At 40.3% G+C, this 17,986-nt stretch overlaps 1 protein-coding gene across 1 annotated transcript in view; it reads left to right on the forward strand.

Moving 5' to 3' along the window:
- Window positions 1-17,986, forward strand: part of ARMC3 (armadillo repeat containing 3) — a 75,291-nt gene that overhangs the window by 11,442 nt on the left and 45,863 nt on the right. The window contains exons 2-6 of the mRNA XM_054991486.1: window positions 3,330-3,378; window positions 13,582-13,699; window positions 15,925-16,050; window positions 17,588-17,656; window positions 17,909-17,986. The exon at window positions 17,909-17,986 is cut by the window's right edge and continues 98 nt beyond it. Of these exons, the coding sequence (XP_054847461.1) occupies window positions 3,331-3,378; window positions 13,582-13,699; window positions 15,925-16,050; window positions 17,588-17,656; window positions 17,909-17,986 (439 nt within the window). The 5' untranslated portion in view covers window position 3,330. The remainder of the gene's footprint in view (window positions 1-3,329; window positions 3,379-13,581; window positions 13,700-15,924; window positions 16,051-17,587; window positions 17,657-17,908) is intronic.

A 17,986-nucleotide genomic window follows, 5' to 3' on the forward strand; every position in this document is an offset into this window, starting at 1 on the left:
TACAAGTGATAGGAGCTGAACCCTCTGCTGCTTTAACTTACCATGCTGCTGTTTCAGGCACTTTGCTTCTCCTCCTGGCTTGCCTCTGGAGTCAGGCAAGGAGAAAAGTCCCTGCAGTGACAGAGCACAGTGAGATAATGGGAAGGGGGTGTTCAGCCCCATTCATTGGCAACTCCTCCACATTCACCCTGATTTAAACATGAATGGAGACACGAAGCTGCCTCCTTCACATCAAGTCCAACCCTAATTGTCCTGCTTGCTAAAAATTGTAATTGATTTTTCCTCTCCTTGTCATACAATAAGTGGAAATGCTGTGAGGTATAGCCACAGTTTGACAGAGTATATCCTCCGCTACTTTTTTTGTCTATTTATGAGTACAAAAGTGACTCCTGTCTTCTAAATAACTTCTGTTGTAGTATATTAAATATGATACTAAATATGAACATAGCTGGGGAAAATGAGGCTTTTGCCAATAAAAGCAGAAAAGTATTGGATCAAAGTGATAAAGATTGTATCACCCTGTAGCAGTCATGCAGGCTAATCAACGAAGCATTTGCATAACTGAGAGGGAAAGTGCACTTGTTCCTTAATTGCTGCACAGCTATGTACATTTTTTTGTGATTGGGGAGAGAGAATTTCCCTTCGATAGTACAATGTGTCTGCTTTTTAGATTAATGATATACAGAAATATTGCTTGTTTTATTTTGTTCTGCTTTGAGAATGAAGCCATCCCAGTGAACTAGGGTGTTTGGGAAGGGCAGAATTTTTCTAATCCTCTTTGTAGGCGCCACAACGAAGGAGGTAATTAAGTTCCTGAAGGAAGGCCAAAAGGCTGTTAGCCCAATAACCTCATAATTGCTTCATACTAATGCTTGTTCCTCACAAATCTTAGTGCTCTTAGTTGTCGTTACTGAGTTCAAAATGCATATTTAATTTACAAAAACAGCACATTTGGAAGGTACATGTTTCATAAACATTTTACGTGAATCCTAAGGTGAAAATTTGATTCTCCAGCACCATGAAGCTTGTGTAGTCATAATTTGCAGGAAACAAAATGTCTGATCAGTTCAAGATGGTAAGGTTAGATACTCAACAGTTTCATAAATGAGAGGGCAAGGTTAACAGCCCTGTAGAATCAATTCCATGATTTTAAATAAATGCTCCATATGTAATGGCTCAGAGTTTCCTGCTCTTGGAGCTATTTGGATCCCCTTTTTTCTTCCAGAGCCAAAATGATGACTTGTTTTACTACATTTATGTGATAAATGTGCAATAACACACTTAAGTAGTTCAGTGCATAGAATCACAGACAAAATCAGATAAAGATGGTAAACAACTTTTTATATGGGAAGCCTGAGCACTTTTGTCTCAGTATTTTAGCAAGATCTAGCGGGGAGAATCAGCAGACACGAGAAGGTTAAACATATCTCTCCTCTTGATTCTTCTCTGAAAACATTAGTTTGGAACACTATATGATATAGGTCTGTGAGTACATTTTTGTTAAAATATATTTCTGTTATGAGAGCGCAGTTGAGTTTAACTGCATAGAAAAAATGACTATTTTTTAAAGTCAAAATTGTATTTTCTACTGCAATCCTCACTGTTCCTAATCTGATGTTTGTCTTTATGTAACTCTTGACATGTATATTATCCTGGATTGACTGATTTATGATTGTTAGTTACACAGCATGTTCATACAAAGCAGGGGTCCCTAACCTTTTTGAACCTGTGGGTAACATTGGAATTCTAACGCAGGGTGAGGGGTGCAACCACAAAATATTTGCTGCAGAAGGTGGAGCCAACAACAAAATGGCTGTCACAAGAGGCAGAACCAGCAACATAATGTCAGGGAGTGAGGTCATGTGTTTTAACATTTCAGGCAGAAGCTCTGCTCAACAGGATGCCTATTGTTTAAAAACATTTTCTTGCATATAGAAGGCTTACTTGCAGCCACACCATGAAGATCCTTGTAACTTTGGTAATTATTGCCAAAGAAACTTTTTAAAAATCTGCACAGCCAGCCAGAAGACTTGCTGTGCAAAAGCCCTACCTGGCACCACCCACTTTCTAAGAACACTTGGCAGGTGCCAGAAAGGTGGTGGTGACACGTTGGAGACCCTGATATATAGTTTGAAAGCAGCTTTTAAATTACAATAGTAAATCCCAATTATGGCTTCAGTTTTATTTCATGTTCCACAGATCTTTCTATGATTGTATTCTTGCATTACATTTTATTCTGACAGAAATCCGTATATATTAAATATTTTGGGTGCTTTGATTATTGTACAAAGATCACCAGATGCTCCCTTTCTTTTCTGTTTTCCATTCACCCATTTTAATAGATATGCTCAGTGTTGGCCAGTGGGGGTCTGGCATCCCTAATTCTGCATAAGATTAAGGGAAATGTTTCCAGAGTTGATTCCAGTGGCTTTTATAGAGGTGGAAAAAAACAGGGAGTCGATGGGGCCCCATTTTGACCCACAGTATGGCATCATAAAGACTATGAGAATTGCTGTTCTATTTAGCACTGAAGCAGGGAAGCATAGTTCCAAATGGATTTGAGTTCATATTTAGGATTATTTCCCGAGAGGTTCCCTTAATGTCCAGTATGCTGTTTCAGAGTTCGTTTTGTTCTTACAGTGTTGCCATTCCATGCCAAGGGATATTATAGAATTTTGGCACGTGTTTGGTAGTTGCAGTGCATTATGCATGCTTTATGAATAATCTGTCCTACTGGCATCCAGAAAAACTACAGAAATTTAGCATTACCATACCCAATGGATTCTAAAATTTTGAATCAAAGTAAATTAGGAAGAAATCAAGATGCTGACTAAATCAAAAGCAAAAAGAGGTGGGAGGTCATCTCACATTTTGTGGATATGGATGGAAGTGCATTGCACCGCAGATTTCATTTATTCTGTTTTACAAGCTGGTTTCATTAGATTTGAAAGATACTTTGCCTGAAAAAAATAAAATAGCAAGATGATAGTTTTCTATGAATACAGAATGTCCTGGCATATTCCCGTGGTATTGATTCTGAGTTTGCATGTTCATTGCCTAAAAATGAGATCATGTAATGTGGTGTGGCCTGATCTGAACCTGAATCCCCCCCCACACACACACACACACAGGTAGTATAATGGAGTATTCCAGATAGCGGAGATGCCGTTTTTGAATGCTCTCTCATATAAAATATTCTATGCAAATAAAAAACTACCTTATGGGGGAGAAAAATCTAACCCAGCCTGCTTCCCTAGTTTTCTATTTACAAAAAGCTCCTTTATTTTAAGTATAGTTTGTTCATCTTCTGCTCTTTTGTTTGTTTTTAGAATGGGCAAAAAAATTAAAAAGGAAGTGGAGCCTCCTCCTAAGGATGTGGTAAGTTTATAAAATACAGCCTGTTGTAAGAATGCAATAGTTCCACAATTATAGCCTCCAAATTTTCTGACCTCCTCCAAACGTTTAGTCTCACTTGCCTCCTTTTGTACCTCTAAATATGTCTTGCAAAGATAATCTCCATTTTTGTTTTGTTTTGTTTGGACTGTGCTTGTCACAATGAATCTTGTCATAAAGAATCTTGTCTTTTTATAGGCCTTATCTCTCTCCACTTTACAAATATATAAAACAACCTAGGAGCATATATAGCTCAGTAGCAAAAGGAAAAAGGAGAAGGGAAAGGAAAGGAATGTATACTGTTTTTAAATCTGCGAAGACTGGGCATTTCTGGCGCATAGTTTAGTAGACTTGAGGTACACCGCTAGTCTGATTATTTGTAAATTTTGACCTTTTCAACAAAGCATGTGACCCTTTTTCAGAAACTTGAATTAGGTATGCCAGATTTATATTCCAGTCTTAAGTGCACTGATCCTCATCCAGAGGTGGAAAGGGAGATTTGCATGAGCAACAGGGAAGTTTTCAAATACTTTTGTGCTCAGGTAGTTTACAGTGCAACAGAAAGAAGCTGTTGTTCAGCAGAAGTGAAGAAAACTACACTGTCTGCATACAATTCCTTCCATGTGTGTAAAGGGGCTTGTTGGCTAAGGATCATTGAAATAGATAGAACTGATATTTCTACCACTGAATGTGTTTTGATCCAAGGCGTTAGTGAGAATATTCTAATTCATTGACTGTTAAAGTAACTGCAGTTGTTAAACCTAGGACTCCAGGAACTGGTCTATGCATCTATTGAGATGTGAAGAGTCTTACCATCAATTAATATTAGAATTTGGAATGATCCAAAGTAAGGAACGCAAAATGACCTTTTCATGGTCGATGTGGAATCCCAAACATGGAGTTGTTCTAAAAATTCCAAAAATTAGGTCAGATGCCCTTACCGTTGCCGTGGCGCTTGTTCTGTGTGTTATGAAGCTGATTGAGCATCTTCCTGTTGCGTTTCTTACCACTGCAGAAGCAGCAGCAGGAAGCAGTCTGGTATAGAAACATATTGACCCATCAGCTGTAATATAAAACATACAATGTGGTGTACACAAAAAACAATACTCTTTTTGCCTCTGCAATCCATTTCAACTGTGGTGCCATCCAGTTAAGTAGACATGTATGTTCATTTCCCAAATCCATCTTTTTCTTTTGTGAAGAGTGTTGATTTAGGTATTGTGTTCATATTTTAAATTTGTTGATTGCTCATACAGCAACCCAACTGGAAGAATATGAGTGGATGAGACTGCAACTGCAGTTAGCATTTCTAAAGTTGTTACGCAGTTGAGAGGTTACTTTTGGAAAAGTGAAAAAATGTGTTTTTAATGACAAAAGACTGATAATTATTCTTCCCGCCTTGTAATTTTAATGAAACAATACATAAGCAATATTAGATGTTTAACTAAGAAATGTTGGATCAGAACTGTTCGAGGAATTTGGCCCATCATCTCTTAATACTTGTATTAAGACCTAATACTAGGGAGGAAAAAAAAGTCTCATTCCATGATGTGTATTGCTAAGAAGATAAAGGGATGGGATTTTGTGATTTTCCCATTGCTGGTGCGGCTGCAGATAAGGCACAGTGGCAACAGGGCCTCTGGCAGTTTCCCTGCTCCAGTCCTGCAGAAGTAGCCCCCCCCCCCTCTCCTGGGCCACTGGGGCTTTTGTAATTAAAAAAAATCAGCACAAGAATATCAGTATATCAATATATCATTATAACAATAGGTGTAGCATGCTGTCTGAATTCCCAGAGAAGAATTCCTAGACGAGAGGAGGAAATGGCTGTCGAGGGGACAGGGTTAAGGAAAATGGCAGTCACATGGGCCAGAAAAACCAAATATACCCATCCATACAGCAGGAATCCAGACTTTACTGTGATCTTTCTCAAAACTTCAGAGCAAAGTGGGTTTGAGAAAGATTGGAGAAAAGCCGTGGAAACTCCTGGTGGTACACAAATGTCCCACAGTGCTGTAGGGATGCAGGAAAAAAAAACCCTGCTTCCCCAAAGCATTGAACTTGAGGCAGGTAGCCTATGTGGAAGACCCCAAAGAGGAAGGTGAAACCTCTTCCACTAGGACTATTTTCTTTCATAGAACTTTGAAGTCATCAGATCTGAATTTCATATTATTTCTGTAGATCTGCCATCAGTATTTCTTGATTTGACCTTTTCAGAGTTGTTCCTTTCGGTCTTCTATGGTGCTAGCAGGCATAAATGATTTTATCACCTGTCCCACACTCTTGTATGTACCATTAATTTATATGTTAAACAAAGAAAGTCTTAGTACAAATGCTTGAGCATCTTAAATACTCAGAGAAATACTATTTGCTCTTTCTTTTGTCAAGAATGACTGTTTTACTGCCCTTTAACTGCCTACTGATCCATTAGGTCTCACGGACTCATTCTTTATAGGCTTTGCAACATACTCTGTAAAACACTTTTTCAAGATCTGTGTTGATTACTCAGCTACATACTTTATATTTTGTGTGTCTAGTACAGACAATCTTGCTAAACTGCTAAGATTATCGGGAAAAACTATGTCCCATCTCTGTGTGTCAGCATCATAAATCTTAATTATTCATTCTTTTTCTATCCGCTTGATTAACAGCCTCATATACATGACACCTCCTTCTAGCATCATGGACAGAAAGGTGGAGGTCAGGTTTCCACATTACTCTGAAGAGTTAAGGGTGGAGATTTTGCTGGCATTTTTACACAGGGCTCTGCTAAGCAGAAACCAGCTCCTGTGCTTCTTTTGAGGCGTAGGCAGTATCTTCCATTTTTGCCTCACAGGGAGATATTTTTCCTGTTTGAGTACTTCATTTTCACCTTTTCTCTCAAAAGCCTAGCCAACTGGCAATATCTTTTTAAAAATAAATCCATGCTATGTTGCATTTAAATCTGAGTTTCAAGGACAAAACAATCAGCATGGTTGAATAGACTGATCAACGGTCAGTATCCAGAAAAGCAGAGTAAGTAGTACTGTGTGACAAGCATATCGTCCAAGTTGGATCAGAGAACAGGAACAAAATTCTGGCTTACAGGCTTACTAGAAGTCTGCATGTTTCTCAGACATAGGACATTTGTATAAAGTTCCTAGATGATTAGGAAGTGTCCCTGGAGAACCAGTTTGGTGTAGTAGACTCTAATCCGGAGAGCCGGGTTTGATTCCCCACTCCTCCACCTGAAGCCAGCTGGGTGACCTTGGCTAGTCAGCTCTCTGGAGCTCTCTCAGCCCCACCCACCTCACAGGGTGTTTGTTGTGGGGATAATAATAACATACTTTGTAAACTGCTCTGAGTGGGCATTAAGTTGTCTTGAAGGGCGGTATATAAATCAAATGTTGTTGTTGTTGTTGTTGTTGTTGTTGTTATTATTATTATTATTATTATTATAGAGAGTACTAGCCAGAAATGTGGAAAGTGAAAAAGTTCTACTGATTCCAAGATATCTCAGGATACCTAACACAGGGGGAAAAGTTCACCCCAAAGATCTTGGGGGATTTAAACTCATAGTTTGTAACACCCAATACTTTCCTAGCCTAATGATCAAATATAAATTGTTACAGCCAGGATTTTGTGTTCTGTAAAGTTTTTTTAAAAAATATTTTCATTAAAGTTACCTTGAGGAATTTAAAGCCTATAAACAATGAAACTGCAAAATTATGCAACCTTTCCCCCTGCCCACAAATCTCAGTAAATCAGATAGTATTTAGTATTTTAAAATGTACAAGATAACTGCAAATATTTACTTCACCACCTTTGTCATTACTCCCATGAGTGATACATTAAGAAATAAAATTTGTGCAAAAAGTTTTAGAAAATAGTAAATACACAATTGTATCCCCTTACATCTTCAAATCGCTGAGTATGCTTATGTGCTTCAAACTCTTATTTGAACACCATCCTGAAGCCAATGCACATAGTATTCTTTACCCATTTGGGCCAACAGGGATAGATTGGGCCTTGAAGTATGCCAAACTGTGTATTTCTGTGGGGTACATGCTCAGTTCAGACCTAGCCAGCAGCAATGATGGGCGCAGACATGCCTGTCACCTCCAATTATGCTGCCATTGGCCTCCCCTGAATTTTTTACTGAATCTGAGAAGAAAATTCAGAATTCCCTGAATACTGAATTGATTATCTAATTCAGCTCAGCTATTTCTGAAAAATTTGGTAATATCCAGACATTATTCCCTATGGGGAAATTGCTCTGGTGGGCTGGTTAGGTCATTTTAAAGCCAAACCTCACCAAATTTGGAAGGAGCCTACTCCTGACTGTCCTCTAAAGACTCCCCAAGTTTAATGAAGATTGGACCCTCAGGGGCTAATTTTATGGGCCCCCAATAAGGTGACCCAGCTGCTTTCCATTATTCCCTACGGGGAAAAATTGTGGGGCTATAAGGGGACTGCGGGTAGCATTTTCCAATAAAAATCCACCAAATTTTCCAAGAACCTGCTCTTGACTGTCCTCTAAATATCATCAAACTTTCAGGAAGATTGGGCCCTGGAGGCCAATTCTATGGGTCCCTGAACAAGGTGCCCCAGCCACTCCATTGTTTCCTATGGGGAAAAAGTCAAAGCTGACTCCCATTGCAGAAACACACTGGGGCAAGGCTACCAGAGCCAAGGCACATTCCCAAATGCAAGCTGAGCTCATCACAGAGAAAGCCCAACAGAAGCAAACTGAAGCAAGATAATGTAATCCCCCCAGAACCAAAGTGAAGCAAAGGGACCAACATCACACCTGTGAATCACATCCATTATTCCCAAACCAAACTGAAGCAAGAGACACTGTTGCAATGTAGTCCAACAGAAGCAAAGTGAAGCAAGGGAATGAAAGCTCCCAGAATCAAAGTAAAGCAAGGGGACCAAAATCACACCAAAGAATCACATCCATTCCACCCAACCCAAAATGAAGCAAGGAACACGGTTACAAATTAGCCCGACAGAACCAGTGTCATTCACAGCAGCCAGGCACTGGGTTCAGCCAGTGGTAGAACACCACAGAACAGAATGAAGCAGTATCCAGCCACAAGCACAAGGCATTCCCTTGCTTCACTTTGCATCTATTGGTTCGGGGGGGGGGGGCTGTGCTTGTCATTGCCATTGCTGGCTTGGCTCCAAGCAGCAGCCCATCAGCAACTTCTCCCTCTGTTAATCAACTGTCCATAAATCATGTGGAATTCATGGTCTGATGTTTGGCAACCTCCACATTCCAGTGTATTTGTAACTTGGAAAAGGTTGTCAGGTTCTATCGCAGGCACTGCAGTGCGGTACACCAGTGCACCGGACTTTGACTCCAGGCAGCCACAAGGGATATTGCAGTGCCTTGCTCCGTGGCAGGAGGGGGGGTATACCTCACCCTCGCTCCCTTTCAACCCACTCACAGGCCTGCTCAACCCAGCTGCCTCCCGGCTGCCTCCTCCTGCTTCCAGCTCATTGTTCCTTCCCTTCTTCAGCTCTTCCAGCTCTCGCTCACTCTCCTCCTCCGCTCCTAAGCAACCCACCCCTCCTGTTATATCTCTTCACCTATTCCCAGCTCCACCTGCCAGCCATGCCCCCCAGCACTCTAGCCTTGGCTCTGGCTGTCTTAGGCAGCCACACCTTGGATTACTCTGCTGGCTGCCAGGCTTCCTTTGCTGATTGCCTCAGGCAGCCCCATCTGAGGTTGCTCTTTTCCCAGCCTCTCCTTTCCAGCCTTCTCTAGCCTGCCTGCTGGTTGAGGTGTGGCCCGGTGCTGTCTTTGCTATCCTTCAGCTACTGCTGGTGAGTTTGTGGGTGATCTTGCTATTTGGTCGTCTCTGATGCCTGTTCCCTCTCCCTCCTGGCTTGGGCTCCTATTCTCCCACCAGAGGGTGGGGCTGGCTGGCTTCCCCCTGCCCCGTTTGACTCTCTGGGGCTTGAATGTTTCTTTCCTTTCCTGTTGCTGGGTGTGGCAGGGTCTTGGTGTCTGTCTGGGCAGCTGAGCGGTGGTCTTCTGGCTGTCTCACCTCCCCTTCTCCTGTTAAGTCCGGGGGCAGAGCCTCAGACCCCAGACACAGGTATCAAAATAAACTACCTTAATTAATATCAACAATCAATATAATGTCTACACATCAATTTATTTGGATTGTAAATGAATACAGATTACTTGCTTACCATATGGGAATTAGTGGGAGTTTGTTCATTTCTTAAATGCAGTTAACATATAGCAATGCAGATGACTATGGTTAGCTCTGTAATAATGTTCCTTGGTTGCTCCATCTAGTAGCTACCGATTCATTCTGTTGCCATGGAGTAAATATACTAGTTCTACTTATCATTTCATTAATTTTGTCACTACTTTCTGCTTTTTTTTGTTTATAGCAGTAAAAGGTTAAAAGGATGAAAGGTTAAAACAAGCCTTTATTCTTCATCATTTAAATTTCCCACACACATTCTCTACACATCTTTCTTATTCAAGTTGATTTTTATTTCTTTAAAGAGACTGTTCAGTTGTATGCCTGTGAGCATTATCTGTAAAATGAAAAAATTAGGAAAAACAATTCCCCCACAGCTTTACAATTTACAATCAAATTGAGTACATCATCCAGCTCCATCTCACAACACATGAGCAAGCATAACGTCAGAGATATCACATTTAAAAATTTCACATTTAAAAATTCCCTTAAAAATACCAATACATAAATTAATTTTTTAAAAATTACAAAACCTGCTGTTTAAAGATCATGCTTAGTATTTTTAAACATGAAAACTGATTCAGGGGATCAAGGAAGAGAAACAGTTCTTTAAACAAAAAGGATTCTAGCCATAAAACTCTATAGCTCAGGGAATAAATTCTTCATTTCATGTCACTACTTGATGTGATTAACAATCCAGCCATGGATTATTAATACAGTCCCCACTTGGTAAAGGCCCAACCATCATTACACATAAAACGTGTGACAGAAAATACTACACCATGTTTTTAATAATACACAGCTAGATAGCCTCATCGTAGAAAAACCTACCACAGGGTAAGCTTGTCAAATGCTTTGGTTTCATTGCAGATGGACACAGAACAAAAGGAGCTGACACTTTTGATTAGAGTAATCAAAGGCCAACTTTATTCATTTTATTAGCAAGATAAGGAAATTGCAGCAGCAAAGGGCAAAAGTCACCCACTACTTAATCACAGTGGGTGAAATGAATGAGATGCAGAAGAATCTGGCCTCCTTTGCATGTGCATCCCTGTACTCTAGAATCGGGTCAAAGGGGGTGGTGGTGATGCAATGGCACTTATATAGCCTCCTCCTAGGCTGCCCCCCCTGTACATTTGTCCACCTGGGCATGCCCACGCCTTCTGTCTCCATTCCATAGGCCAACAGCAAAACCTGTCTTCACCCCTTGCAGGGGAGTAGATTAAGTAGCATACGAATAACTACCAGAGCAAAGTTCCTCTGCTTCAGATTGCAGAATATGTGATAGAAAGTTACATTCTAAATATACTAAGTTACATACTAAGTATAGTAGTAGTATGTGATTATGAAATACAATTATAATGCTTCATATGTATCTTAAGTAACTTTAGGGCATTGCAGAACAAGGCATAGTGACATTGAAATCAGTAGCAATAACTCTCTGTTCCTGCAAAAATAGCTACTGGCTATGATGTGTCATAAATGGCAGTTAGTCCAAATTGAGAATACAATTTTTTAAAGCAAGTAGAATAAAAGTACTTAATTTTATACTTATTTTGGGGAAGTTGTACATTCAAACATTTGATTCTAAATAAAGAACTAAAGCCTTTGACAAGGTTTTGCCCTTTCTCAAACTATGTCAGTTTCAAACAATCTCTTAAATAGGGTCAGAGCAGCTGGATTTCGTAGCAGCATGTCCGCTGTTTGAGAAAGGTCAGAAATGGAAATGAACATTTGCCTCGCTTCCAGCTGGCTGGAAAGGGATCATGTCATGATGACAGTACTTTGACCAGTTCGGCATCATGGAGAGCTTGCGTTTGAGATCTGAACCTATGTGAAGATAGCACAAGAAGGGCCATTCTGTTTTAAAATCTATTGTAGCAAAGCAGAATGTGGCATCTGCAGCCAAACTCTACTACTATCCTTAACCAAATTGGCTTTGCTGGGATTGTTTTCTGGAGAAAAATGCTTTGCTGGCCTTCAGTGATCAGAACAACACACCGAGGTTGCCAAAAATTTCTTGGAACCTTGCCCAGCGTAGAACAATTAAGTCATTCCTGTTGCCTGAAGAATGTTTTGGATCCACAAGGGACTTGCAACACTTTCCCAGCTTTCTTCATAATGTATGGAGAACCTTCCTAATCCCCATTTGACATTATGAATGCACTCCACCAAGCACTTACATTGTATAATTTCTACTCTTATCAAGGGAAATGTTGGGAGCTGAGCAAAAGCCCTATTGAACATACTGTGCTACAGTCAGCAGCATAGCTGGCGCTCACAAAGAGTGTGAAAAGGCAAATGAAAGACTTTGTGAAATTAGTACCGATTTTAGCAGCCACCAGCATAGTGATCATATAACAGGAACAACATAGTAAATTCATAAGAGATTTCATATTGACTTAGACATTAGCTAGAGGACATTAAAGGATTTATATTAAGAAATTGGTAGGTGCATTGTGAGCCAAAGTTCTATGTATTCATTCAAGTGCATGCATAATCTCAAGGATGTAAGAAGAGGCAGGATTAATAGGAAATACATCAGTCAGCTGTCTGGTAGGGTTCTGTTTTTCTCTGCTACTTTCACAATTAACAATTCCTGAACTACTGTTTTATTTTGAGTTATACCTCATCTGGCTGTGCTAAAACACTCCAGAATGTCTATGTCTTGTTATATATCATTGCTAGAACAGTGATAATACTAACAATAACTGTTCGGGCCTAGGGATATACTGGTTTAATGGAATCTTTCTCTGCTGTAGGGTCCCAATAATATCTTGTTGCAACAAGTTTAACACCTAGCCACTCTTTCACTTACATCTTATTTTAGCTTTGTTTTTATGATGAGATAAGGGAAATGGTAGCTTCTTTTCTGCTTACAAATATGATTGTACTGTATTATATTATCAAGGCTGCTTTTATTCCTCTTCAAAAATAGAACAATTTCTTCAAATTTTAAACCTTATAAAACTTTCATTATTCTTAGTATCCATTCTCCAGTTTGGCAATACTCTGTGGGATGACTTTACCAATATTGTGCATGTATTCCAGATGAGGGTGAATTGTAGGTTTGTTTCATGACATTGGACTTTTTCGTATTTTTCCTCTTCTTCTTTTCCAACCCCTTTGTATCCCTGTTTGCCATTTGATTGCACCTGCATGCTGAACGGAGCTCTTCAATGAATAGTTCACAATGATCTCTATTCATGCCTTTCCTGACCTTTTGTGTAGGAGCCTGAGATACCTTGTTTAAGGAAGAAGACAAAAGTGACAATACTATAATCCATTTTTTAAAATTGTCTGTGTTCATTATATTTTAAGGGTCTTGATTTCACACTATTTGTTCAGATCTGTCATAAGAAGCTGTCAACTTTACAGATGATTAGTGGCTGCAAACTTTAACAGACTAAATTATGGTATCTCGCTGGGAAAATCATAAACTTCTACCTCGATCCCGAGTCAATAACATCCTACAGAGCAATTCATTGCCAACCCTTTCCAGATCATTCATTTATGTGTGCAGTAACAAGTTGCTAACATCATGTGTCTTTTATCCAACTCTAGCATAGTAGTGACATGCTAGAATTTAACAGAAAATCAGAAATTTGGAAACTGACTTTGGGAAGGTGAGGAGAGTGAAGCGTTCACAGTCCATTCTCACTCTCATTTCTTTCTGTATCCTTTTACAGAACACCACCCCACCCCTGAGTACTGGAATGTACATTTCCCTTTTTTTTAAAGATATTTTTATTAGGTGAGCATAATTTACAAATAACATTTATCTATTAAAACCTTAATATCTATATTCCCCCACCCTTTCCCTCCCTCCCTTTTTCTAAGACTTCCATAGAATGTACATTTCCCATTTATTTATTAAAAGATTGCTCGATGTCTTACTTCATATCACCCATTATTATGAGCTGCCAAAATAAACAGCAAGAATCAGTACAATTTACCTTTTTTGGTAATCTTGTCATTTTGTTTCTAGTTTGATCCATTATCAGTTGAAAGCAAGAAAGCTGCAACAGTGGTGCTAATGCTCAGTTCCCCAGAAGAGGAAGTTTTATTTAAAGCATGTGAATCTCTCTATAAGTTTGCAGTAAAAGGTTTGTCTTTGAATGATCAGCTCTCATCATGGTTTTTATATTGCTTGTCTTTAATAAGTTTGCTTAATACAAAACGTCCGTCACCAACTGGTAGTGCTACTGTTGTGTGAACAGTACGGAAGATACAGACGCAGTGAGTGATATAGCCTGCAGGTGCCAGGCTGCACTTGGGTGAAATCAACAGCAGCCCATACGCGGGCTTTCTCTGTGGTGGCCCCTACCCCATGGAATGACCTGCCTGAGGAGGTCAGGAGAGCCCCCACTCTCCTGGCTTTCTGCAAACAATGCAAAACTGAATTATTCAAAAAGGCTTTTTACTCAAATGGGAGGGCTGTATTGTAGGGATGGGGTCTCAGATGCTTTGCTAATGAGTTAGGGACAGTAGACTTCACCACTATGTTGCCTTACATATTATCTGTTGCTTTAAATATGTACTTCTATGTACTACCTGTGCTTTATGTTTGCTTTATGTTGTTTAATGTCAATCCTAGAAATGATTACGTTCTATTTCAGTATTTTCCTCTACTTTGTATTGGATTCTTGCTAATGCTGTGTCTTTTAAAACTTTTGTCTATTTACCCTATGGCATTGTTTATGGAAATGTTCTTAGTATGGGTTGTACTAATCTCATACTGTGTAATCCGCCTTGAGTATCAGTGAGAAAGGCGGACTATAAATGACATAAATAAAATAGGTCCTGTCCTGACTAGAGGGCTAAGAGGAAAAGCCTTGTCCAGTCTGTTAATTCAGACATCTGCTGGTGGCACATTTTGTGGGACTATATCCCTTAGAATGCATATGGAGGGTTGCTTCTTTGAAAAAGCCATAGAACATAATCTCCTTGCACATACATTTTTATTGTGTTCACTCTCCAAGCACAGGGAGATTTTGATACATCATTTTCAAATCCATTGCCCCTCCATGAGAGGACTGTATCAGGTGCAAAGGTGTGTATTTGAATCAACTCTTGCAGCAAAACACTATTGTAGCCCTGCAAAACTCTTTCCCTCTTAAGTTTCCTATAGTGTAGATGACTCACATGCACACCTCTTTCACAACAGCCACATGCAAAGCCACAACATGTCCACAGGCGCTTATAAAGAACCTGCCCTAAGACTTAAAACTAGAAAAGGTGAAGTGAGAGGAGAAGAAATATTGGTGAATTTGTGTTCTAGTACTCTGGCACATTTACGAAAAGTGTAAATTAATTAGTGTCAGGTTCTGCCATGGGTGCCGCCCTGTGAGATGCCAGCATGCCTGACTTCAGCCTTAAAGGACCTTCAGGGAATATGTGGGATCCCGCTCTGTGGAAGGAGGGGGGGTATACCTCACCCTCACACCCTCTCAGTCCACTTGCAGGTCCCTTCAACCTGACATAGTCCCGGCTGCCTTCCACGACAGCTGTCTCCATCCAGCTGTTGGTCTACCTCCACCTCACTCCTACATAACCCACCACACCCTGTGGGTGGATTCTCCTTATATCCTTTCCCCTATTCCCAGGTCCACCTGCCAGCCACGCCCCCCTCTGCACTCTAGCCACGGCTCTCATTGTCTCAGGCAGTTACACCTGGGTTTTCTCTGCTGACTTCCCTGATCAGCCACAGCTGTGCTTTCCTGGCTGGCTGCCAAGCTTTCCCTGCTGAGTGCCTCAGGTCGCCACACCTAGGGTTACTTTGCTCCCAGCTTCGCCTGGTCCTGGCTAATCCCCTCTAGCTTGCCTGGAGGCTGGGGCATGGTCTTGAGCTGCCTTTGCTGCTGCTTTTCCTCCCCTGCCGGCAAGGTGGCTGGCTGGTTGGCTGGCTGCCCCTGCTTCCTGTACCTTCTCCCTCAGGTCTATTTCCCTCCTGGTGGTCCTCCTCACTCTCCCTGCCCGGCCCCCTAGCCTCCCACCAGAGGCTGGGGCTAGCTGGCTTCCACCTGCCCCACCTGACCCTCTGGGCTTGGGAGCTGCTCTGCCCTCCTGTGGCTGGGTTGCCTCTTTCCCCCCTTCTATTGTTGGTCCACGCTGGCCCTGGGTGTCCATTAGGGTGGCTGGGTAGTTGTCCCCCAACTGTCTCCCATCCCCTCTTCCTGGTAAGTCCGGGGGTGAGCCTCAGATTCTGGACAAATCGGTACTGTTTTCTATTTTGTAGTTGATGTTAGAAGAAGTGTTAGCATTTTATTTATTATATTTATAAATAACTTAAATAAAATAAATAAATAACATTGTATGTTCTCATTTTTAGGTGATGAAAACAAGCTGACTCTTCTTGAGCTTGGAGCTGTGGAACCTTTATTTAAATTAGTTACACATGAGGACCCTGTGGTCCGCAGGAACGCCACCATGGTACTTGGGATCATGGCTTCTCACAGTAAGAATCTTCCTTTTATACACTTCGTGTCTTGCAGTTGTGTCTGACAGCAAAATTACTCTGCCGTAGTGGGTGAGATTACGGCATCTCTCAAATTGTGGTAAAATGACTGTAGGACAATTTGTCTGAATTCTTAAGACTGTTTTAGCATTATGGAGTTAGAAGAGTTCTAAAATAGAGGTAACTTCCCTATCAACAGTATCTTTTCTACAGGAAAGATCAAAATGAAGAGGCCACACAGAGAAAGATAACCTAGAGCTTATGGGTGGTGATTCAGTTTGCACAGCTTGTTACTCACCAAACCAAATGCAACTTACTAGCCGTGTCTGGCAGGTCATCAGGAGCCTGAGTAAAGTTTCTGCTTTTGTTGTTGAGACAGTAAAAATAGGAGGACTGTCAAGCACCTACTGGCATAAATTGCATGGCTGGTAGATTGTGTTTGGCATACTATATCAAAGACGGTGCAGGTCTGGTTTAGACTAGTGACATGGTTTCATGTTTTAAAAACATGCTGCAATTCTTTCACTGTAAAGCAGTGTATATAGATAATTGTCTCCCCTATTTTCTCCCTGTGTGTGATGAAGCAGTGTGATCATGTCTGCCCTACCTCCAGCACTCCTGTATGTCAGAGTATGGGCATAATGTTTGAATAGTGCGTACATGTATAAGCCCAAATCACATGGCTGATTCCCAGATTTTGGTTGGGGAAGGGCAGAGATTGACTTGGCATTTTGAGTTTATATGCCCTGAATGTTATGTGCATGTACCCTGTTCTAACTGCCATGCCCATGCATGAATATCCAGCGGTATTATAGGTGAGACTGGTATATCTGGGGCGAAGGTGCCAGCTCTCTCTCTCTCACTTGCTATCTTTCATCCAAATATAATAAGGTATGGGAGAGTATAATCTGAAATAAGCTTAAGGATTTGCTAAAGAACCTTTAAACTAATAAATTTTAATCATGGAAATCAGAGCACTCTGTTTCAGTATAACTTCCATAAACAGACGTGAATCTATTTTTAAAAAAATATAAATAAACCCATAATTCATACAAAAACAAGCATTTTTTTGGATGGGCCTTATCATGAAACTTTGTGCAGAAATGTTGCCAAAATAGTACTGTAATAATAAAGTTTATTTGACAGTTTTCTTCAAACTTTGATAGAATATTATTGTACATTTGATGTTGTTCGGCAAACAAACAGTGCAGTCCTATGCACAGTAACTCCAGTCTAAGCCCATTGAAAGCAATGGTCTTAGACTGGGGTAACTGCATAGGGTTGCATTGAAAGTCTTCTAACGTTTTTGGCAGTTGCTTGCTTTTTAGTTTTTCTAATTTACATAATATATCTCTCCTGTCAATTTCCAGGGAAATGTCTTCCAACAGTGATATTACTCCTAGTCTAGTCAGAGATCTATTTTACCCCTGTAGGATTAAACAATGGTATTAAGTATGCCTCGGCAGTTCTGATTGTAGGGTGTATTTCTTCAATTAACTGAATATATAGCTTCACACCTGTATTTGCTTCATTGTAGATGATGTGAAAAAATCACTAAGGCAGCTAGATGTCACCCATGCATTCATAGCTCGCTTGGCACCAGAAGGTAATTCACAGTGCTCTTTTGTTGGAACTTTAGTTTATTTTTGTAATTTGATAACACTTTTTACAAATACTGAGGTTTGTTGAAGTGTTTTAATAAATGTACTATTTATGTGTGCGTTTGTGCACTTACTCCATGAGTATATCAAAATAGAATGAGATTAGCAATAACTGTTTATTGAGTTTCAAATCACATCTTGATAAGCAAGCGTTTCCTGTGCGATTTTAATTGTGCTACTTAATTTTTATTCTGTAGAAGATGTAGTCATCCATGAGTTTGCAAGCCTTTGTCTAACACATATGGCAGTTGAATACAACAGCAAAGTGCAAATAT

The sequence above is a fragment of the Eublepharis macularius genome, chromosome 11, assembly GCF_028583425.1.
Source record: "Eublepharis macularius isolate TG4126 chromosome 11, MPM_Emac_v1.0, whole genome shotgun sequence".
Classification (NCBI taxonomy): domain Eukaryota; kingdom Metazoa; phylum Chordata; class Lepidosauria; order Squamata; family Eublepharidae; genus Eublepharis; species Eublepharis macularius.